General features: G+C 48.3%; 1 protein-coding gene across 9 annotated transcripts in view; it reads right to left on the bottom strand.

The window, feature by feature from the left end:
• Nucleotides 1–22,143, bottom strand: part of COBL (cordon-bleu WH2 repeat protein) — a 179,041-nt gene that overhangs the window by 14,733 nt on the left and 142,165 nt on the right. For all 9 annotated transcript variants that reach the window (XM_074341030.1, XM_074341037.1, XM_074341031.1 and 6 more), the window contains one exon: nucleotides 7,384–7,693. In XM_074341030.1, coding sequence (XP_074197131.1) covers nucleotides 7,384–7,693 — 310 coding nt within the window. The remainder of the gene's footprint in view (nucleotides 1–7,383; nucleotides 7,694–22,143) is intronic.

Below are 22,143 nucleotides of genomic sequence, written 5' to 3'. Positions count from 1 at the left end.
CACCCCACCATCACTTCTCCCCAGGGGTTACTAATGGATTATAAGCATCCCTCTCCCTGGGCCTGGAGGGCAGCCTGCTGTGGGCTTAGCTGCAGCGCCTGCGTATGTCCCTGAGGAGTCCAGACTTGGCAGGAAGCATCGGCCTCTGTGCAGCCTAAGGTGACCATGCACAGATGCACCACTCCCCACCCCCAACCCATAGCCAGTCTTTAGCTATGTTTCTTATTGACAGTTGGTTGTGGCTTCAGGCCAAGGAAATAAAGAACAAACATAGCACAGACATTCTGATACTGGGCTGCACATGTTGAATAAACATTACCAGCAGCCTTTTGTCACACGGAGGTGACTGCAGAGAACACGATGACGGTTAGGCCACTGCTGCATCAAATTATGAGGGACAGAGGACAGTACTGACAAGTTTCAAACCAGAGTCTGTCCAGGAAGTGGTGGGGGCGGGGGCAGCAAGGTGGGTGTCCCCAGGGGATGCAGGCCTGATGACTTGCCACGCCTTCAGGAACCAGAACTAGGAGCAGTTGGGTCAAATCTGTGTCAAGACAAAGAGGTGCTTTTCATGTTGTTGTTGTTTTCATTTCATATGAGAAAGAAAAGACGAGCATGGGCTGATTACAACCCATTCTTGCACATTCAGTCATTTTTCTATTTGATGTGGCTAGAAGAGTTTCCTTAAATAATTTATTCAGTGGCAGAATTATGAAAAAATAAAAAGAGCGGGAGAGGAAAAAGATGTCCCTTTCAGGTAGCAATTGCATCTGCTGATGACAACCAAAGCAACCCATAAGATTTCAAAAAAATTACTTGATAAACTAAAGGCAAGAAACCTGGGAAAATACACAGCTGATGACAGTCCTATATGCTTAACTTCCCCATTCCATTAACAAATGCTCCTGTATTTACAAAGCTGCAGGATTCTAGAACAATGGTATCCAATAGAAATGTAGTATGAGCCACACATGTAATTTTAAATTTCCATGTAGTCACATTAAAAACGGTAAAAATAAGTAGGTCAGATTAATTTTAATTAGATACCTTCTTTAACTTTAACTTTAATTAGTATACTTAAGTAATTAGTATACTTAAACCAATATTCAACCCACATTATTTTCATTGTTTCTACATGTAATTAATATAAGATGAGTTTTTTTTCAGACCAAATTTGGAGGATGTTTTACTCTTGGAGCACACGTCACCTAGGGCCAGCCACTAGGCAAGTGCTCATAGCCCAGTGTGGCCAGTGGTTACTGTACTAAGGTTCTTTAAAGTCTTAAACGTGCTGTAAATGCTCCTTTGTAAATGAAGTTACAAAGTTGCAGGGTTTTAGGTGTTAAATGTGTCTAAATGTTCCTGTAGGCACAAAGTCCCTGTAATTACACAGTTCCCTAGTTCTAGACAGTATAAAATGTTTCTAAATGTTCCCCAGGTCCAAAGGTCCTAGCATTACAAAGTTCCAGGGTTCTGGATGGTACAATTTATTTCCAAGTGCATCCCAGGTCACAGTTCCTGTAGTGATAAAATTCCAGGGCTCTAGAAGTTGGTATGATCTAGTGGAAAACCCTTTTCCGGCCCCTCCACTAGTGACCTGTGCAGTCTCAGTTCCATAAAATGACTTGAAGCCATAAACCCTGCAGGTAAAAGACAGTTTCTCACTTCTCTAGCCATCATGCCCACCGCCCACTGACAAGCAGGGCTCAGAAGGAACTTGAGGGGTTGCCAGGTAGGGAGGGGAGGGCAGAGGGCAATTCAGGGAGGTGCCCTTCACCTGGAGAAGCTACACCTTCTGTCTCCTGGGGCTCCGCGCATGATTTCAGTGTGGCCCTACTGTTCAAAACACAGAGCCCAAAACCCACATACCCAGTGTCCCTCACACACCCCATCCAGCTCCTGCAGAATGAACTGATGCTTGTGAAGGGACCCCAGAACTGAATGCCACACTGTTTATCCACTGATGGGTAAGCTGCCTGTTACAGCAAGACTGCCTTTGAATTCAAGGGTATAAAAATCATGCAAGTTCCACTGTCACTTCCCCCGGAGGAGGTAGGAGGCAACAGCGCTCTCAGTTTCTCTCCGCCATCTATCTCCAGACAGACATGAGTCTGTGTGTGTGTGTGTGTGTGTGTGTGTGTGTGTATAGTTTCTTTTCAAACAAAGGTGTTATAAATAGTTCAAAGAGGCAAATGATCAGAGCTAGATACACATTTTAAGGATTTCCCAGCAATCTGCACCCTTCCACAGGCAGCTGTAAATAACAACAGCACCAGCAATAACAACAGCTATCATTTTCTGAAGGCTGGCAATATGCCAGGCTGTCTTCTAAGCAGCAGGCACTTACTACACGGCTTCATTGCACTGACAAGACATCGAAGTGACAGGTCAAGTGACTGGCCCAAGGGCATGCAGTCCCCAGCATATCACCAGGTGCAGATATGACCCCAGGCAATCTGACCATGGACTTTTACTCTTCCCTTTGAGTTGCTCTGGGCCACATACAAAGGAAAGATGCATCTGGGAAGAGACCCGCAAGCAAATGCAGGTATTGGTGACAAGCCACCTGCCCAGGGCAGAGCTACGCAGAAGGCCACTCCCAGGTGTCCCCACAATGAGGGGCTCATAACCGCATGCCACTCTCTTGCTTGTGTGCTTTTGGGCTGAATTCTTCCTTAAGGAACTTATTTACTGGAGGCACTAAGTGGAGGGATGACTCTGGGAATTTGATGTCCCACTTACAGGGTCAAGGACATAGAGTTATGTTGCAATGAAAAATTATAATTGGATCCAGTCAAAGACTTGATGGAAAATCTATCCTTTTCAGATCACAGCACATAAAACGTATTCCAGTCATTACCAAGCATTCAGATTTGCCCTCTTTAGAAGACCAGTATTTATTCCTGAGACTCTTCAGTTCCAAAGCTTGGCTCCAAGGGCCTTAGACGGAGCCCAGCCCACACTGCCACTGATGAAAGAGGAGGCTGTAGGTCAACTGCATGGACAGGAGCTGGGAAACTTGGCCACTGGGCTGACCAGGTGAAGAAGGTGCTTTCAGCTGAGCGGGAGCTCTGGAGGAAATGGTACTTGCCTTCGATTTGTGAACATGGGGCCCAGGCCATGGGGCCCCAGCCAAAGAACCCTACGTGCCTGCAATCTGCAGAGTACAGAGAAAGGAGAGACACTCAAGCAAATCGGTACTTAACTCTGGGTCTTCTCAGGTCACAAAGAGTCTTACTCTGTTCTCCACAGGACTCAGCGAACACCTGAGGGGCAGCGGAGTGAGGGCAATATAAGGTGCTCAGGCAAAGCTGAAAATCAGAACGCTCCTCATCTGACTGGGGGCTGGCCGTGTCGTGGAGTTCCTGCAGGCAGAGATGACTGGGGACAGCTCCACAAACTCTCAGAATCCACTCCCCACCTGGAGAGGCCCAGCTTTGCCAGTCACAGCAAAGGGTCACTTTGGCTTTGCCCAAGCCTCTGAGATCTGGCATTCAGACAATTGTGTGGGGGGGAGGGTGTCTCACTGTCACCGCCAGGCCCTGGATTGTCACTGTTTGCCACGCAGGAAGAACGTGTCTTCTGAGGACATAATGGCTGTCTTAGGATTAGCTGCAGAAACTCGGTGTGAGAATCATGAGGGCAGAGCCAGGCACCGAGAACAGTGGTATGTCCCCTCGAGTGCCCTCGGAAACATGGTCTTGATGCACGGATTTCAAGGGCACCTGAGATGCAGTGCAGGCTGGGCGAGCACACTGTGACAGGCCTTGTTCGCTGGCCCATCCTCCCCTGGGAGTGTGGGATATCAGGAAAGGGTTCTTCATCACTGGTCCTCTCCATAGCTGCTGCACCGGCACTCCTGTGCAGTGTTCTGATACAGGGCTTCTGTCCAGGGGCCAGGGCCAGGCCACACCTCCGTGAGTGGTGGTTAGTTCTGCTCCCACACAATTCCAGCTGGATTCTGGGCTGCCAGCCCCTTAGCACAGGTCTCTGCACTTGACCACTGGCCAGTCTGGCCACCTGCAATTGGCTGTCTTCGAGGCTCGCCTGAGCTCTGCAGACTTCCTCTCCGAGGCAGTGCTGGACAGCTCCCGCGGTCTGGCCCAGCCCCAGCCCCAGCCCCAGCCTGCCCCCTCCAGGCTTCCCCGCCTTTCTGCTGCAGGGCTCTCAGCCGGCTGTGTGCTGAGCGCAGGACCACACAGCTTGTGTCTGGGAGGCACTGTGCTCGAGAGGGGCGTTCTCTCTCCGTGTACCTGAGGTGTGTTCTGCCAAATGCTTTAAGCGCGACAGTGTGGAGGGTGTGACATCCAGAGAACAGCGCTTCCCAAGTGCTTCACGGACCATCATTCTGACAAACATTGAGAGGGACTCCAGAGGGGAACACGTAACAGGCTTCTTTGCTGTAGAGTTTGTGAGAGGTTTTCACTAACAGGAAGACAGAATGACCTCCCAAATTTACTTGTGAAAGGCATTTTTAAGAGCTTTATGGAGGGAATACGTGAGTAACTGCAGCTGCGGATACTCCACAGCTGGGAAATCAGAGAGCGGAGAAGGAAGGGCCAGGCCTTCCACACTCAGAGTGCACGTCGGGAACAGGCCGCACGCAGCACACACAGGTATTTAGGTGGCCCTGGATGTTCGAATTGAATGGCAACACTGAAAATTAGGGAAGCCACACACAAAAACCTAGATTTCTGGCTTCTCTTCAGAACCGGCCCTATTGGGTCTGTAATCCCATAGGGCAAAAGCTGGAGGCTGGAGTGAGGCTGGTTCTTTAGAGAAAACATGCACTTTCCACCTCTCTCTGCGGCCTCTGAGTTTGCGACCCCTGCAGCAAGCACACTATAGGCTCTTATTGAAAACCAAGCATTTGGACATACATGTGTGGTGTGCCTGCCTGACCTCTCTGACTATGTCCAATTTGTCGGTGGAGGAAACTCCTGTAAAAAAAACTATGGTCATTCCATGAAAAATCATGGCAGAGAGTCGATCTCAACTCTGGGACAAACAATGGAACAGCACAGACAGGGCTGGGATCATTTTCAACCCCGTGTGACAGCCACGCTGACCCAGAGAAGGAAAGTGCCCTGCTGCCCATCCTCTGGCACCCGTTTCCTAAACTAACAGCCATAACTGGCAATGGGTCCTACTCCACAGCGATGGGGCACACACTGTGCCATGTGCACGGGGCATTCACAGGCTCACCAAATCTCTGAAAGGTGAGAGGCAGGACCTGTACGTTCATAAGCAAATGAAAGGCTTGGCAGTGAGGTGGGCTCTCGACGGCCAGACATCCAGTTAGCTAGTGGCGGTGGGATTCCACCATGGGCCTGTCTGGTTCCAGAGCCCCCTCCCCATGCTACTCAAATTCAGAGGCACCCCAGAGATGAGGCCAGACAGACATGCCCTGCTCCCAGGCGGACAGAGCGCCGGCTTCCAAAGGCTCCGTCATCATCCTGGCTGTGGCCACAGACAACATGGACTATTGCATTTGGACACAAATCAGCAGGATTTTACATCAGGGCCAAGACCAGCAAAGCAAACTGTGACTGACACGGCTTCCCCAGGGCAGAGTTACAAACGTCTGCTCAGTGTCAGATGTGGAGGCTTGTGTGTGCAATCCTCATGCAAACGAACAGAACAGGCCCGGAGGTTGCTGCAGAGAGGGAGTCTGTCATGACGTTACATGGACTGAGAAGGAAATACCACAGTTTTTCTCAGCTCTCATAGATGCAAACAGCACAGCCAACCTCAGCTAAATGCATCTCGTCTGGGGTGCAGAAGGAATGGGCCGATTGCCACCTTCTAGGTTCCTGTCTGATGAAATATAAACTTGTCCTTGAAATTGTCCTTAAGATTGAAAAGCTGGACATTAAAATTATTAGAGTATACTTGACAAATGGGGAAATGCTCTTGATAAACTGTTACGTAAAAATAAATCAAAATAAAATATTATTGATGCTAGAATTCCATTAACCAGATGAAGATTTGCATGTTCATATGGACAAAAGTGGAACAAAACATGAAAAATACAATAGCATTCATTCATTTTGGTGACCGACTTATGAATTATTTTTATTATTCTACTTTATTTTTATTTCTGTTTTATAACATTGTGTGAATAATTTTTAAAATTATTTAAAAGGTGAAAAAAAACAGTGATGGGCTACTAAGAATTAACCTGCTTTTCTATATGAGAATAAAGAAAGGAATTAGGATAGTGTGGTGCGGGGTCAATGATGGATAAACAAGCCAGTACTATGGAAAAGTGCTAGAAACTTCGTATGTGACCAAAGTGGAACTAGGAATCAGTGGGAAAAAATAAGATACTTTCTTCACACCACAGCCCCAAATAAACCCCAGGTAGAGGAGAAACCTAAATGTGAGAAAGCCACACTAAACTTAGCAAGAGATGCAGACAAACTTCAGTCTTTTAAGGTATGGGAAACGGCTCTTAAATGTGCAAGATCATAGATATTCAGGAGAAAGAGGATGAATTCAACAACATCAAAAAGCAATTTTCATAGGACAACAATAAAAACCCAAAGTTAAATTCAAGCCACAGTCTTAAAGACTCTATCTGTGGAAATAACTGAGAAAGGACACATTGATGACTTTTTTTTAAAAAAAAAAGTAACTGCAATTTTTTTTAAAAGGTCAAAGTCTACTAAAAGGCAATTCACAGAAAAGGAAAATCACATTGTTAGTACACATATGCAAAGATTGTCATCCTTCCTAATAAGAGAATTGTACATTAAAACCACATGAAATACCACCTGACACCTATGTGACCGCCAAGCTCAAGCTGCCGACGGGCCCACACCCTGGTGCAGACGGGACAGGCAGGCAGTTCAGCACTGACCCCACTGGCTGTGGAATCGGACAGTATCTGTCAGCACTCCATGCAGCTGAAGAGTTTTCCTGAAGGTTTAATAATTTCTCTTCTAGAAAACTCTCTGTGTGTAAACAGACACGTGTATCGCTTCCTTATTGTGTCCAGTGCTGGAAAACCTGAATGACCTAAGTGTCCATTAATTAAAAAATGAAAAAAACAAAAACAAAAACAATGCACTAATGACACATGCCTCATCATGGATAAATCCTAAAAACAGGATGCTGACTGAAAACGTACAGGACGAGTAGGGTGCCATTTATAAAAGTGTCTGAACAAATGATATGACTAGGAGTTATTTATAGACACCTGCACATCAGGAAAGAGCAGGGAGACAGGGTCACACAGAGCAAACGCCCGAATCAGGAGTGGTGACCATGTGGAGGGCACCTGGCCGGCAGCAGACTCTTAACGAGTGTTTGGTCACCGTGACAAACAACTGCTCCTCCAGACCAGGACGGCCCTCCCCGCCCAGCTGTCCCACAACTCACCTCAAATGCCAGTTCCCAGGGCAGCTCCTCTCCCACGAGGGGCTCTTCTGGGGACCCAGTTCCGGGGTCCCAGCTAGGTCCTGGTCACTGCAGTCCTCCTGGTCTGTGGCCCACTTGTCTTTGGATTTGGTGCTGTCGTGCTGGGAGTCCAGGGAGACGATGTCTGAGGGGGAGCTCATCACCCCTGAGTCCTCAGTTGTGTCCTCAGATGCGAAACAGCTGCCGACAGACACAGTCTCCTCGGCCTCTGAGGGCAGCAGGGGGGCCCCGTCCATGCCACAGGGGCTGCCGGGCCTCAGGGGCAGGCTCACTGGACAAAACACGGCAAGGATAGATCAGCCAACACCTCAGTGTCTACACCCCCCAACCAGGGCACCCCAATCTGCTCAACACACCAGAAGTTTGGAATTTGGGGTGCCAGGAATCGAGGCATTCAAACACGGCTTCCTCCAGAAATGTTTCAGCCTGGGGAGCCACAGGCATGCGAGGGATGGAGAGCAAGATTTCCCCTCAACATTCAACATATTATGAATCAGCCTTTTGAATTTGAATCGCGTGTGACGACAGACAAACACATTCAAAGATTCAGAAATGACGCGGTGGGTGCAATGGTTTCCAGGCTGACCCTGGGTTATAACTGAATTTGCTTTAAAATGAGTTCTTTTAAAAAGTAGGGGTTTTAAAAGTATAAACGAACTGAGACATAAACAATACTATTGGGGAACTTGTGACAAACATTCCACAGGAACATCTGGAATTTGGCCTGAAATATTAACGGCACTGTCGGCATCTGCTCTCCCTTCATCTTCATAAGTGACACAGTAAGTTCTGGTTTAAATACAAGGCGATCTTGGGAGAGAAGCTTCTAGTAAAACTGAAAAGACTCAGAACAACAGTGTCCTTGGCTGAGGTTACGTGGCCCCTGAGCACATGTAACAGGCTACTTAGAAACACATCACGTGTAAGTTGAATGAGGCTGTTACTTTCTTTCTTTCTGAATGCCCAGGTGTTTTAAGATCTCTGCATGGAGAAGAGGACTCTTACTAACTCTGGAGTTGGAAGGGACAGGTGTGCACAACTCTGAGACAGCTGTGTACCAGGGTTCTTATTTTTAAAAATTTAATGTAGAAATTGATTTTAAACTTCATGGCTCCTCAAGACATACGATCCAAGGCAGCACTGTTATGGTAGTTGGGGAAATAAGGTCTGTGCTGGCTGTAGTTTCACTGTGCTTCATTGAAAATTCATTCCTCTGACGAATGAATGAATGGCTAAACCAAGTGAAGGCCACGCCAAGTGCCCTGCTAGTCCGGTGACGTCGCCATGGCACCCACACCACCGTCATTTTAACAGGACAGCAGACTAATGACAGAGCACGAACAAAACCAAAAGAACACCAAGGAGAACATTCCTCCTGGAGCTGGTTCACTGGAGATCCCCAACAATGAAATGAACAAACGGACAGAAACTTTCCAAAGCAGACATTTCACAGGAGAGCTAACAAGTGAAGGACAGAAGACAAAGGAGCGACTGTGCAGAAGCACAAATGCACAGGCAGTGTCTCCTGGCCGGTGACTGCGCCCCCACAATGGACCCTTTCTTCCAGCTTCCTTCCTGGTTTTTGTTGCAAGACTCCTAATTGGGGGCAAATATGGAGAAGAAACACTGCCTGTGAATTAACACAAGCAAGTCTTTTCTGACAATGGTTTGCGGCTCTGCTGTCACACCTGGGCTGGTGGCCGGCCACTCTGTCCACACAGCCTGTGTTGTGACTCAGCCCTGAGATGTCCTTTCACGGCACTGACCCCACTCAGAGCTGCTCTCTGCACTGCCATCCACTGCAGCGCAGATGGCCGAGCAGACCTGTGTCCTGCCTTCGCTTTTGTCACCCTCACTGAACAAGGTCAAGTAAAGGAACGCATTTTTTTCTATGTGGTGGGAGAGCACAGAGGTCCCGGGTTCGAATCCCCACAGAGCAGTGGATGGCAGCCCGGGTCAGCTGTCTTGACCCCTCTGGCTCAGTTTCGTCAGGAGGTGGGTGGCTACTTGGCCCTCAGGGCTGCAGCAGAGACCAAACAGGATGCCAATCCACAGTACAGGTCCCCGCCGTGCGTCCACTGCTGGGAAGGGCCCCATGACTGGACCTGGGAACACAGATTCCTAATGCAAGAGTCTCGACTCTGGTGACTCACCGTTTCCGAGGGGACAGACACGTACGCAAGGGCGACAGTGCCATGCCATGTGGTAATGTCCACCCTGGGTGAGTTTGCTCAGGTAGAGTGGGGCCGGCTGGTCAAAGGAAGGGGGACAGCACACGGCAGGTACTGAGTAAGTGCTAGGGCCGCCCTGCCCCTCCCCCGACCGCACCAACAGCTCTCACTCAGGGGTGAAGCAGGACGCCCAACTGGCCCCCTGGAAACATTAGGACCGCCTGCGGCTGGCTTCTCCTGGCATCCGGGCCCCCTCAGAATGCATCCCTGAGGGGTGGGGCTCCAAGCCTGCCCCACCCCCTTTCAATCCAGTTCCAGCACTGAGAATGCTTGTCTGAATTGCTTTATATTCCTCAGAAGTTTTGTAGCAATAAAAAGAGAAAAGTTGAGAGTCACTGCTCTAAATTCAGCCAACTGCGAACCCTAAGCCAGCAAGATGTGAGAAGTCTATATTCAGTGTGCACGTGTTAAACCATTTAAAAGTGTACAGTCAGCAGAGCGATTACCAGACCTGCCCTCTTGCCTAGGTGAGTCCTCCATTTCTCACGGGTAAACTTCCATAGGGCCCGAGGGATGCCATCCTTGAACCCATATGACAGGTGTTCAGTGAGGGCCCACCTGTGCACCTGTGCCAGGGCCGGGCATTGGCGCTGGGCAGGAGCAGGTAAGGGAGCTCACCTGAGCATAGTGAGGGTGGTCACGGAGCATGCCGGAGGGAGCAGGAGCCAGGTGCAATGCCACCTGCCACAGGCAGTGGGTGCCGTGAGGGAGTCAGAGGGGAGAGGACAGAAGTGACGCTGCACCCAGCTCAGAGCCCAGGCCGGGTGCTGCAAGCCTGGGAGAGAGGGCAGCATGCACAAAGGCTGGGGACCTGCATGGACCACGTCTGGTGCTTCCAGCATGATCCGAAGGTGGGAACCGACACTCCTGTGAGGCACGCAGCCTGGCTGGTGTGTTTTCATCTTTCTGCTCTCAGCTCTGTCAGTCTGAGAGTCTGTTCCTTGGAACCAGACGCCCCCATGGTGCTCACCCTGCCCCCTCATTATCTTTTCTCCTTCTGGCTCATTCCTGTTATTAACCCCACGAGCTATGACATGTTTTGACAATTTCTAAATGAGCTAATGGTGCAGGGCCGTCTAGCTGCTCCGTGTGCCCCAGTTCCCACCCTCAGCTGAGGGTTTCCATGCAGCCAGGGTGCTGCAGCGACTCCAGCCCAACAGCCAGCGGCACCAGGGGACACAGGAGGGGCCCAGACCCCATGTCATGCTCCCGGTCCTTGGGACTTTGAACAACCCCCTCCTTTTTAGTAAAAGAAGCAAGTTGGTTCTGACAGGCTCTCAAGTCCCTTCTAGATCTAGAATTCTATCTTTCTCTGGAATTCCAAATCAAAATACAGGATGTAAACATTCTTCTGACAATTCTCAGTGACTTCGTGGGAATCTTAAAAGGAATACAGCACTGCTTGTATCCCTTCTGCTATTTTTGTCGGCCCTAAAAGCGTAACTCACTATTTTGAGTTAATTAATGCATTGGCATGTTGGCTCGTCTTAAGGCATGAGCAACCTCTTTGAACTAAAAAAGTGATTATTGCAAATGTGAAAAACGGTTCATTTGTCTTTAACAGAAGCCTCATATGAATTTATGATTAAATTCTCTTCTAAATGAACAGCCACCGAGCCTATGTCAGGACCAGTAACCCTTCCGTCGTCCTCCACCAACATTACACAAGCCCATGGGTCAAATGCCATTACATCTAAAGGAGACCTTTGGGAAACTCTCCAGCTCAAGCGTAAAGAAGGAAATGCTCACTTCAGGCTATTAAGTCCTCAAGGTGAACACACTCGTTCTCAGCTCAGTATTAGATCCATTGAGTTTTTCTTTTCCAAAATCACCAAAGAAAATTTCAAATACTAAATGTAAACATGTTCCCAGTACTTTTTGCAATGGATTCATTTATCTTATTTTATTTTATTGAACGCAAATGAAAGACCTGATATCCTACAATGCTGCTTATTTGCTGGTCATTATGAAAGGAGAATTGTCAAGAGACAGTTTCACCACGGCCCAGAGACAACGTGTCAAAGACCAAATGCATCCTCGTAACACCACCGATGGTTGTATTGTCTCCATGTGCCACTCACGGCCAACAAGAAATGCCCATTCTGCATCTCAACCTGCCTGGGTTTAGTTCCCTGCCTGGGAAAAACAAGGGAAAATAAGGTAGGTACAGACAGGTAAAGCGCTCTTGAACTCTTGGTATAAACCTACACCATGTATGTCACTAATATTTTTCATACACATCCCCCAAATAATTTTGAACAACCGTGTTTAAAATGTTCAATCGACACCAGAAAATTTCCATCATGAGTTCCATTGGTTGCAACAGATGTAATACTTTCTACTGCATTGTAAATATGAAATTTTCAAATGTTTCATCTTTTTAAAAAATCTAATAAAAGGAATCTAAATACGATAGCATTTTGATGCCCAGAACCCTCCACATAGAAAGGAACGCAAGCTCTGCTTTTCACAGGCAGAGTTTTAGAACTTGGCTCGTCTTTCTTGAACTTACTTCCATCCCACTACCCCCTGTAATCTCAGCTCATTGCATGTACTTTCTGCTTGAAAATCTTCTTCTGTTGATCAAACCTCTCTGTATAAAATGCACACACAAATTAGACTTTAGTTCTTGTTTCCTCTCACCACATCATGGTAAATTCTGTTTTTCTCTACTGAGTAGTTATCACTGTGATAATGAATAGGACACAGCCAATAAACGTGCGTACGTCTTTTAGGACTTTTGATATTTGCTAAACAAAAAGGTAACATGTCCTTAGAAATGCATCTCAAACTGTGCTAAACGAGGCCTGTTGAACTGTTTCCTTAGAAGTCAGTGGAGGACTCACTGCGAGAGCGAGGCAGCGCCTTTACTCAGTCTTCTCAACACGGGGCAGGAAACCCTGTTCCCGTAAGTAAGTGGAGGTAACCGAGGAGTTCTGTGGTGACATCACGCCACTCGGTCTTTCAAACCTTTCTTCTGTATCTCACTTAATTAATCTGTCACAAAATGTATGCTTCATGATCTGTAACTTGACGACTCAATTAGATTCTTTGTCAAGTTGGTTGACAAGAGGACTTGGAAACCAGCTAATGATCCAAAGAGTTTGCTGACAAATCACTTGACTTATTCACTTGCTCCGCCCTCTCCCAGGAATTCCACGTTCCCTTTGTCAGGCGTCAGGTGTAAGGTCTGTCCACCTGAGTAACTGCAGCCCCGTGAGACCCCTGATGGCTGAGAGCAACGCCTGTCTTGTGAGGGAGGAGAGGGCGTCCTGAACGTGGAGTCAGGGGGACCCTGGCTCTGACGCTGCCCCAGGTGAGCTCTCAGATACCTCAGTTTTAGCAACGAATCCATATGGAGGCACAACATCCGGAAAGGGACCCCCTCGGAAAGGCCTGATGCCCTCCCAGGGGGATGCGCGCCCACGTCAAAGCCACCAACACACAGTGCAGGTGAGATGACTTCAGAGTGGGGGTGGGGAGCACATGGTCAATGCAAGAGCGGGAAACAAGTCTGGTCTGGGCGGGTGGAGGAGGGCAGTCGGGTCCAAGAATGAGCAAAAGCACAGAAACACAAGGCTGAATGGGAAGTGTCAGACACCGTGGTTGTCACGTGATACACGTGACTGTGTCACTGTGTGCACACACGTGTGCAAATACTCAGGAGCCGGCGGGTGGAGGGTGGGTTTCAGATGAGAGCCTTGAAGGGACCCTCTGTGACCAGTGTCACGGAGACTCTGCCCTGACTGGTGGCCCCCGTGTGGTGCCTTCTTCCTGTCATTGATTCCTTGGTCCTTCAACGTGATGATTACGTCTTCATTCCATTCAAAATGACAGCTTCTGTAGTTGCAGCCTATTTACCATTTTCTGTCAGCGTTCTTGTCCAAAAGGCCCGCAGACCTGGCTCTCGGAGATGACGGAGACCACAGGCAGCCAGCTCACTGGTGAGCGTCACTGCACGTATATACATATGTGTGCACATAGGGTTTTCTTCAAGAACCCAGGACAATGAAGAATTCTCGGTGTCGACCAGCGGGTCCGACCAACATGGGTCTCTAAAGCCTGACCCATAACTCTAATCCTGTGGGCCTAGTGCGCTGACTAGAGACCTGGACGGAGAAAAATTCCATTTTGTCATCATAACACACGGCTGTGTTCCGACTGCTGTGCTTTTAAAGACACACATAGGAAACAGCCTCTGCCCTGTCCGTCCAGCCATCTCCCTGTTTGTGCTAAATGAAACTCTCCTTCCTGTAGCTAACCTAATACTCAGCATCTCAGTCTAATCGCCCCTGTCACAGAGGATGGGCGGGACATGTACCAAAGGCTGGCCAATCTGATCTGTCGACTCAGTGACAGCTCCTAAGATGAGCGCATGTCCTAAGCCAGACAATCAAGGCTGTCTGAGGACCTTCCTGCCAGGGCCCTGGGAAGGTGGTCTCATCATGCTGGAACCAATGGAGTGGGGGTCAGGGATAAATGGCTGTCATTCAGGTGAGAGGGACACAAGCCCAAAACAGCCCAGGGGCTCATGGACCCAGCCATGACCAGTTACGTGGGCCAAAAAACCCCACAAAAAACCATTTTGTTACCAAGTTCAAGACATATTTCTGCCTCTTGAAACTGAAGAGTCCTGTCTATAAATGTCTGAATTGCCTTAATTTTTCCATAAATATATATATATTAAATATATGTTAAATGTATATCATAACGTAAAATATATTTAATATACATATAAATATGTAAATTAATATGTACATATACTTTAAAATATTCAATGTACTAATATATTTAGTATAAATATAAATACACATAAAATTAATTACATCAAAATTATAAATATAATGTATAATTATAAATATAACATATAAACATAAAATATAAATGATATATTTTTTATGTTTTGGTGTTTCCATTATAGAAACTCATATTTTAAAAAACCTTGTATTAAATGTGACAGCTGAATGTCATGTTTCTCTTTCCAACGTTTATTTCCCGTTATTTGGATTGCACATTTGAGTGATTACATTTTCAGAACAATGCAGGTTAGGATCTAGCTTACGCTCCAAGCCCGAAGGTTATCTTCACTTAACCCTCATCCTGGGCTGAGTAGAGCGAAGCCAAAGTAAGGTTCCGATCAACCCTCCCCTTCCAGCCTGTATCCAGCCCCACTGTTTCTGGCGTCCCGCCTCACAGATGAGACCCCAGAGGCCAGTGATTCTGCCCGGTTATACAGGACCTTCCTCTAGGACTTGGTAAGCTTCTCCTCTTTATCTGTGAATATCAACATTTTCATCACAATGTGCCTCAGTGTGTCTGTTTCTGAGGATGTGCATTTAATGTCCAAGAACTTTTGGATGTTCTTTCTTTATTAATTTTTAAAAAAATAATAGCCTGTTCTTGTGTTCTGTATGCGATCACCTATTAACATTTTCTGAAGCAATGATCCAAAATATTTAAAGTTCTGTTCTTTTTCCTAAATTAACTCACCCCCTTTGGACTTAGTTCCTTTGAGCAGTTTGTTGTCCCTCTTTCAGGCATTAAAAAAGTTGTTGATTGATTTGTGACTCTTTTTCATGTTTCTAAAGGAGGGTGTCAGTAGTGACAGGGAGTCAGTTTGCTTCCCGTATGTGAACATTGGTGTTTCCTTAGGACACAATACAGAGCCTTCTGGCAGATGGAGCTACGGAGAGGTCCGCAGGGCAGAGGGACATCACCTTCTGGGGAGGCCTCCACGTGGACAGGATGGCCAGTTTCTCTGACGGTGGCTGAGAGTCCTTCGACTCAGTTCAGCTGCCTTGAAATTGAAACTTCCTTGTGATTTCAGGTGCCTGATTTTTTAGCAAATCTCCAAGCAGGACTCCCGTCTATGCTGAGGTCATGGCTTTAGGAGTAGCCTACAATATTAGACTGTTGGCTAATTACTACGCGGTGGTACAGGTCCACACAGTGATACGTGGAAACCACACTGTGGCCGTTGGGTTCTGACACTCTGCAATGTTGAAACGGGTAATACTTACCTACCTCCTTATTAGCGCCAATGCCCCCTGCAGTGTGGGTACCATTATTCCTATTTTGCAATTTATAAAAGAAGCCCCAGCCAACAAATTCTTTAATCCATCCCTGAGGGTGTGTGCTGCAGAAACATACTCAGCCAGGCCCATAAATGGGGCGAGTCCATTCCAAGTCACACGAAATCACATGTCAAGGAAAAGTCCCACTAAGGTTCTTGCACCAGGAAAATGTTAAATGAGTCTTACTGAGCAGACCTACACGGACACTTTTCTAAGCCAAAAGATTTTCTCCCGTGTTCTGCGGGGCAAATTTTGGTCCCATTTGTCCAGGGATTTCAATATATCCTAAACTAATTCTGAGACAACAAATTCAGTCCTTTCTGACCTACGCATTTCTGGGCCTCCCCTCAGAAGAGAGCGGGAAGTGTGGGGAGTAGGCTGATAGCTGATGACGTTTATCATCAAAACAGAAACGCCGTCTCCAGGTTGTCCAGCAGGTCAAAGACCATGAATGGGGTTGAATCAACACCTCAGATACCCCGACATCCGGGGACTTGCCAAGTTGCCAAGGGACTCAAACTCGAATTGACGAGGATTCGCTCTGGCATGAAGCAAAGCTGAGTCATCTGCCGTTTGAGAAAGGCAAGCTCAGAAAAACACCGTCTGCTTCTTCTAGGTTCTATCTCTTTATAATCAGGACTCTAGAGAACAGTATGTGGCTTACATTGGCCCAGCTTTCCATAATACGCTGCCTGGCATCACTACTGACCCAAAGTTAACATAAAACTGACCAAATAAAGAGCATTTTTGCATCTTACGGAGAACCGACGTTGGAGATATCTATCACAGTCCTCAATGCCTTTTATAAAAACATCCATTTGAATTTGTCTTACAGTTTAGACCGTCTCTCTTTCCTCTTTTGATTAAATGACTCTGTGCTATTTGGCTGAGTTGGCTCCCTCTTCTTCCCACCCCACGCCATCCTTAGATTGTACCAAAAAGTGGGGGTAGTGGGTACAGACAATTGTCACCACTCTTCTGCCGTAAAATGTTTCATTACGTGTTTCTAAGAAAAACTACAAAGAAAAGGAAAACTTTTTTTCTTTCTGTCAGATGACAAAGTCCTGTCACTTCCTCATCGGTGGTTTATAAACGTTCACCGTCTACAACATCTATGAGCTACGTTAACGTTCCCAGTGGATTTGTGTGAAACGGCTCTTTCTGCCTTTCTTTCCCAGCTTGGCATCTGGGCCACTGCAATGGGCCTTCGTGCATGGCTGGCTGTATTCATCCAAAAACTAAGTTTTCAGTGGAACTGATGCTACGACGACATTTCCCTCCATTCTCCTGCCAGACTGGCCTGTAGAGGGTGCCCTTCTGGGGTCTTCTCCTCGGGCTCCCCTGCGTTCCGTTCTGTCCACTGAGTGCAGCCTCTGGGGTCCCGCTCACCTTGGACCCCAGGGGCGGCCTGGGTAACAGAGCAGCCCCTCTCCTGACAAGCCACGGCCCCTCAGCTTCTCTCGCCCTTCTCGTCTGTGACCCGTCCTCATTTTCAGGCCAATACAACAACATTTACTCTCTTGCAAGCTCAGCTATACATTAAAAATGATGCTCAGTACGTAAAATTCAGCATTTGAAGAAGCTTCGTAGCCAAAGGAGTTTTCAGGGCATTTATCCCACAACGTTGCTGGGAAAGTAGGGAACCTTGACTTAGAGTACGTGTCCCTCCGTGGCCTTTCTTGTTTCAGCTGTGGGAGATGGTGGCCCGGTTACCCCGGCTCACAACCTTTCCTCCTGTACGGGCTGACATCTCAGGGGAGCAGCTGGGAGATAGCTGCAGGCAGAAGGAGAAGCCGGAGACAGCACCCATGCAGCCGGGAGGTTTCGCGGAGCAAAGCGACCCCATGTCTGACCTCAGGGTGGCTGTGATGTCTGCTTCTAACTTGAGACATTTTCTCCTTCCAGTTCTCGGAAGTGCCCTTCTCCTTCCTCTTGCAAGTCTTCCTCTTCCTTCCAGGGTACCTCAAGCCCTCCCTCCTCCAGGAAGCCCGCTATCCAGCGGCCCCGGCTCCATGCCTTCCCTGGCCTGGCAGTGCCCACACCACTGTTACTATGGGGCTGACATCCTATGTCCCTACTCAGAGGTGAGCCCCAGAAATCACCGCGATTGTGCTGTCCCAGTGCATTGTGCAGTGCAGACTCAATGGGATGACAGGGGTGGAGGGGCAAGCAGGGCACAGGGTCACAGTGACGGCAGCTCCGGTCATTGTCGGGCCACAAGCACCTGAGCTCTCAGTTCTCCCGTTTGGCCGGTGTCTGATGTGGTGTGCTATACAGATTGCTCAGCGACCCCTCGCCCCATCCAGTTTCTGACCCCTTGGGTCTCGGCTGGGGGACAGAGAGCTGCACATCTCACACGTTCCCAGGTGATGCTGACGCTGCCCCTGGAGGTCCACCCTGCGGAAGCACTGCCTCAAACACGGCCCGGCCAGCTGGCCAGCTCGCTCTCCCCTGGCTAAGCCACTGCAGAGACCATGCGCATGGCCACGTGGTTTTCATTCACCTCCTCCTCAGGTCTTCACTGCTACGTTCAAAGACAGCAACTTCTCCAGCAAAAGGCACTGGAGCTAACAGACCCACTGTTAGCTCACAGTCAGCACCCGCTCTCAAAAGGGACTCCACGATGCCCTTCACATGTCTCCTGGTGCATGGGAAGCCACTACACTGTCCACAACAAGTTACAAGTGACATTTTTCTCAGGACGAGACAGTGGAAATAATTACTTGCAGAAATAATGTAGGAAACTACATTAGAACAGTTTCAGAAAAACAGAATGGGGAAATGACTTACAAACACAAAACACATCCCGAATGGCTCTAAAATATGCCCCAAACAAAAAGAGAAAAAATGATATTGGAGGAAGGGGTGACAAAGAACCTGGGGAAGGAGGTGTGAGCGGGGCAGGTGTACCTGGACCCCTCACTGGAGGCAGCAGCAGAGCAGAAGGAAAACGGATCTGGGGACACTGGAGAACTGGACAAAAGACCACAATCAGACTCAAAGTCACATGTGTCCCAAAGGCTGTCACAGAGCTAGGGAGAGATGCCTCAAAATTTACCTGGGGTTAAAAAGCTCTCATCAATACGGAGTGAGGGGATGAGTCTCTGGATTATTGTCTCCAGTTTCCACGTCGTTCCCTCCCCCTACAATCAGCTCTGCTGACCAGCTTGATGCTTTCTGCCTTATTATTTGTATAAATTGCCTGATGTCAGGGACCGACTGACTAGCACAGACTGTAAAGGTGCTTATTCAAACCATTACCTGGGTCTGGACTAAGGTATAAACATATTTTTAATATTTTTAAAAGACATTCTAATAGATATTTGTTCCAAAAAAATTTAGAAGTCACAAAACGCTAAGATGTCCTCAAAAGTGAGTACAGGGCAGCTAAGTGACATAACTATGCTTGTGTAGTGTGCTCTTCTGACACTGACACACACACACACACACACACACACACACACGGCAAAAGCACTGCCTGAAAGCCATTCAGATACAGTACAGAGTTGTGAGCATAAAAATATGACAAGTAACATGCTAATCTTTCCCCCCCGAGTCCAGCCTGCCTTGGAAATGTGCATTTTCTGGTAACGGTGGTAAGACAGCTCCACGTCAGACCCGTCATTCTAGGAAACTTGTACAGAATTGTTTCCAGCCTTGTCCAAAATCAACAGACTACACAGCCAGTAAATTCACCCTGTCACACGCAAACCACCTGTCTAACTCACAATTATGGTGGCCCAAAATAACTTGGCTTTCTTGGCCAAAAAGCGCTCACCTCAGCAAAACCCACCAGTACCCAAAATGACCTCGCGGGCCATGAGCAGCTCCAGCCTCAGTTTCCAGCATCTGCTGCAGGGACTCTGAGTGGCATGTCGCCCCCTTGGGAGGCCAACACCGACCTTACCCTGCATCCCAAGGAAGGAGGGCCAGCCCCACCCCCTCTCCCAACCACTTGGGTTCAGAGACACCCCCCAACTATAACTGCACGTTCCCAGAGTCTTTCTACCAGGATTCCTTAGAGTTTTAAAATGAAGTGGGGTTTTTTTGTTGTTGTTTTTCCTTTTTTCCCCCTCTAGTATAGAAAGTCAGGAAAACACGGACAACTGAGAAGGAAAGACTCACTCATGCCCAAGATGCATTTACATTTGGTTGCTTTTCCTTCTAGTCTCTGTTTTTTTAGAAGCTTTCGGCATAAATGTAAAAATTCCTTAAATATGTGGGGGAAAAAATCAGACACATCACTGTTTATGTACTTGCGTTGTGCTCAACTGATTGGACACGACTTCTCTCTTACATCTTCTGCATCAGTGTGAACAAATGTGGTGCTGACCCACGGGTGGCCAGAGCCAATGTGGCCGCCAGCCTTGACATTCTCATCAGTAGATGAGGACAGAATGAGCGTGACCAGCCGTGGAGGCTGCAGGCCACCCCCGGGCAGTCGGAGGACAGGCCTGGGACCTGCCGAGGGCGCCGCCTCCGTGCAGCCACTGTGTGAGACTGTTGTTAGCGTGACTCGTGATTGCTCTATAGGCAGATGTCATCATTACCGGGCCCGGACTCCCCCAAACTGGGAAATCTAAGAACATGCTCACTGACATGGGGTCTTAGGATGTGCGGTCTGAATGAAGCAGTGTTTTTTGTATTTTGTGTTCCTGCTCTCTCTCTCGTGCAGGAGACACTGGGCTCTTAGTCCCGAGTTCAGCTCCAACACCACAAATGTGCACTAACGAGTAGCCACCGAGATGCCCCCTCGGGAGGCCAAGCACGTGTGGACCTCACAGCACAGGCTGAAGCACAGGTGTTGAGAGGCACAGCGGAGACTGCGATCATCTTGTCCTGACCCTTATCTGAATCCGAGGCCAAGTAGATGCGGTGTCTGGGGAAAGGTGATCTGCATGTTGGTTATGTGGGGGGAAGTGTCTGAACAGCCCGTGCTGCCTCCTTCCACGTGTGACCTTCTTATGACCAAGCAGCCTTAGAAATGGCCAGTGCTTAAGACAAGAGCATTTTTTACAAAGACCTCCAGTCATTTAGTTCTGGTGCATCCAGAGTACGCTAGAGATGTAGATTATTTTAAAGTGAGCAGTTATTTTCTCATAAGGCTTGTTTGAGGTTAATCCTAAAAAACGAGAGAGAGATGCTTCAGAAGTGTTTCATCCATTCTGTGGAAAGGCTTGTTTTCTGTAAGGCCCTTGAGCAGGACAGCTGCACCTTTGAATCCGGCCATCCTGCTCTCCCAGGCACACAGAGCCAGGAGCACAGCGCCAGGACCACGGAGCCAGGAGCATGGAACAGACCCAGGAGCATGGAGCCGGGAGCACAGAGCCAGGAGCACAGAACAGACCCAGGAGCACGGAGCCGGGAGCACAGAACAGACCCAGGAGCACGGAGCCGGGAGCATGGAGCCGGGAGCACAGAGCCGGGAGCACCACCTGGGGCTCAGGCTGGGCCAGTGCTTCAGGGCCTCTGCTCTGCTCTGTTCTCTGCCGCGACTTGGCTCCCTTGAAGTTGACCTGATCATATATTTGGGTACAAAGATTTCCTCCGCCATTAGGTAAAACTCTGCAAAGACAACTCATGCACAAATCTGACACACCAACCATTAAAGTTGGTGAAATATGATCTTTTCCACACACTTTTCCTTGTCATCCGCCTGATTAAGTGGGAATGTTGGTCACGCCCTGAGTGAGAATGTTTGGTGGGGAAAACATGCCTCTTCCCTTTCCCAAATATCCTGGATGGAATGAGTTTCAAGGAAAACACGTGTGTGTCCAGGTGGAACATGCCTTTACACAACTGGAACATCTGTCTCCCCAAATGCCTCCACTTCAGAATGCAAAGCACTGGTCAGGGGGTGCTTCTCGGGGTCTGGGTTCTCGGAAGGCAGGAGATGCAGCAGGGATGCTCCCGTGCTGCTCTGGTTTCTCGAGTCCCCCAGTGTCCCCTGGGCTGGCATTCTAGCGGGATCTGTTCTCATGGCCCCACAGTGTGACATACCACTGGGCCCATTCCCTTCCTCATCTGTTCGCTGGTTTTCTGGGGACAGAATGACCCAAGGGACCAAGCAGACCACCTTCAGGGCAGGCTCTGGGCCGACCCTCTCCAGGGGCTGGTAAAGCGTGGTGCGCTACGTTCTTCCTCTCACGCAGGTTGACCTGGCTGTCGTATCCTTCCATGGCTGGTGACTCTGCCGTGCCGGTACCCAGCATGTAGTAGGTGATCCACACAGGTGTGTTTCATCCTGAACGCTTTCATCCTGAACTACGCTAAGATAGACACATCGGACAGCTCTCTACTCCATCAGTGCTGAGGAGAAAAGAGGATTAAAATAGTCCTAATTTTTTTTAAAAGCTTCATTACCTTCTTATGCTTTGAAACTGTTCTGAAAAGTGAAGCATCCACATAGCAGTGGT

The sequence above is a fragment of the Rhinolophus sinicus genome, linkage group LG09, assembly GCF_036562045.2.
Source record: "Rhinolophus sinicus isolate RSC01 linkage group LG09, ASM3656204v1, whole genome shotgun sequence".
Lineage (NCBI taxonomy): Eukaryota > Metazoa > Chordata > Mammalia > Chiroptera > Rhinolophidae > Rhinolophus > Rhinolophus sinicus.
The sequence above is the reverse complement of the archived record's forward strand: the minus strand, read 5'-3'. Positions and strand labels throughout refer to the sequence as shown.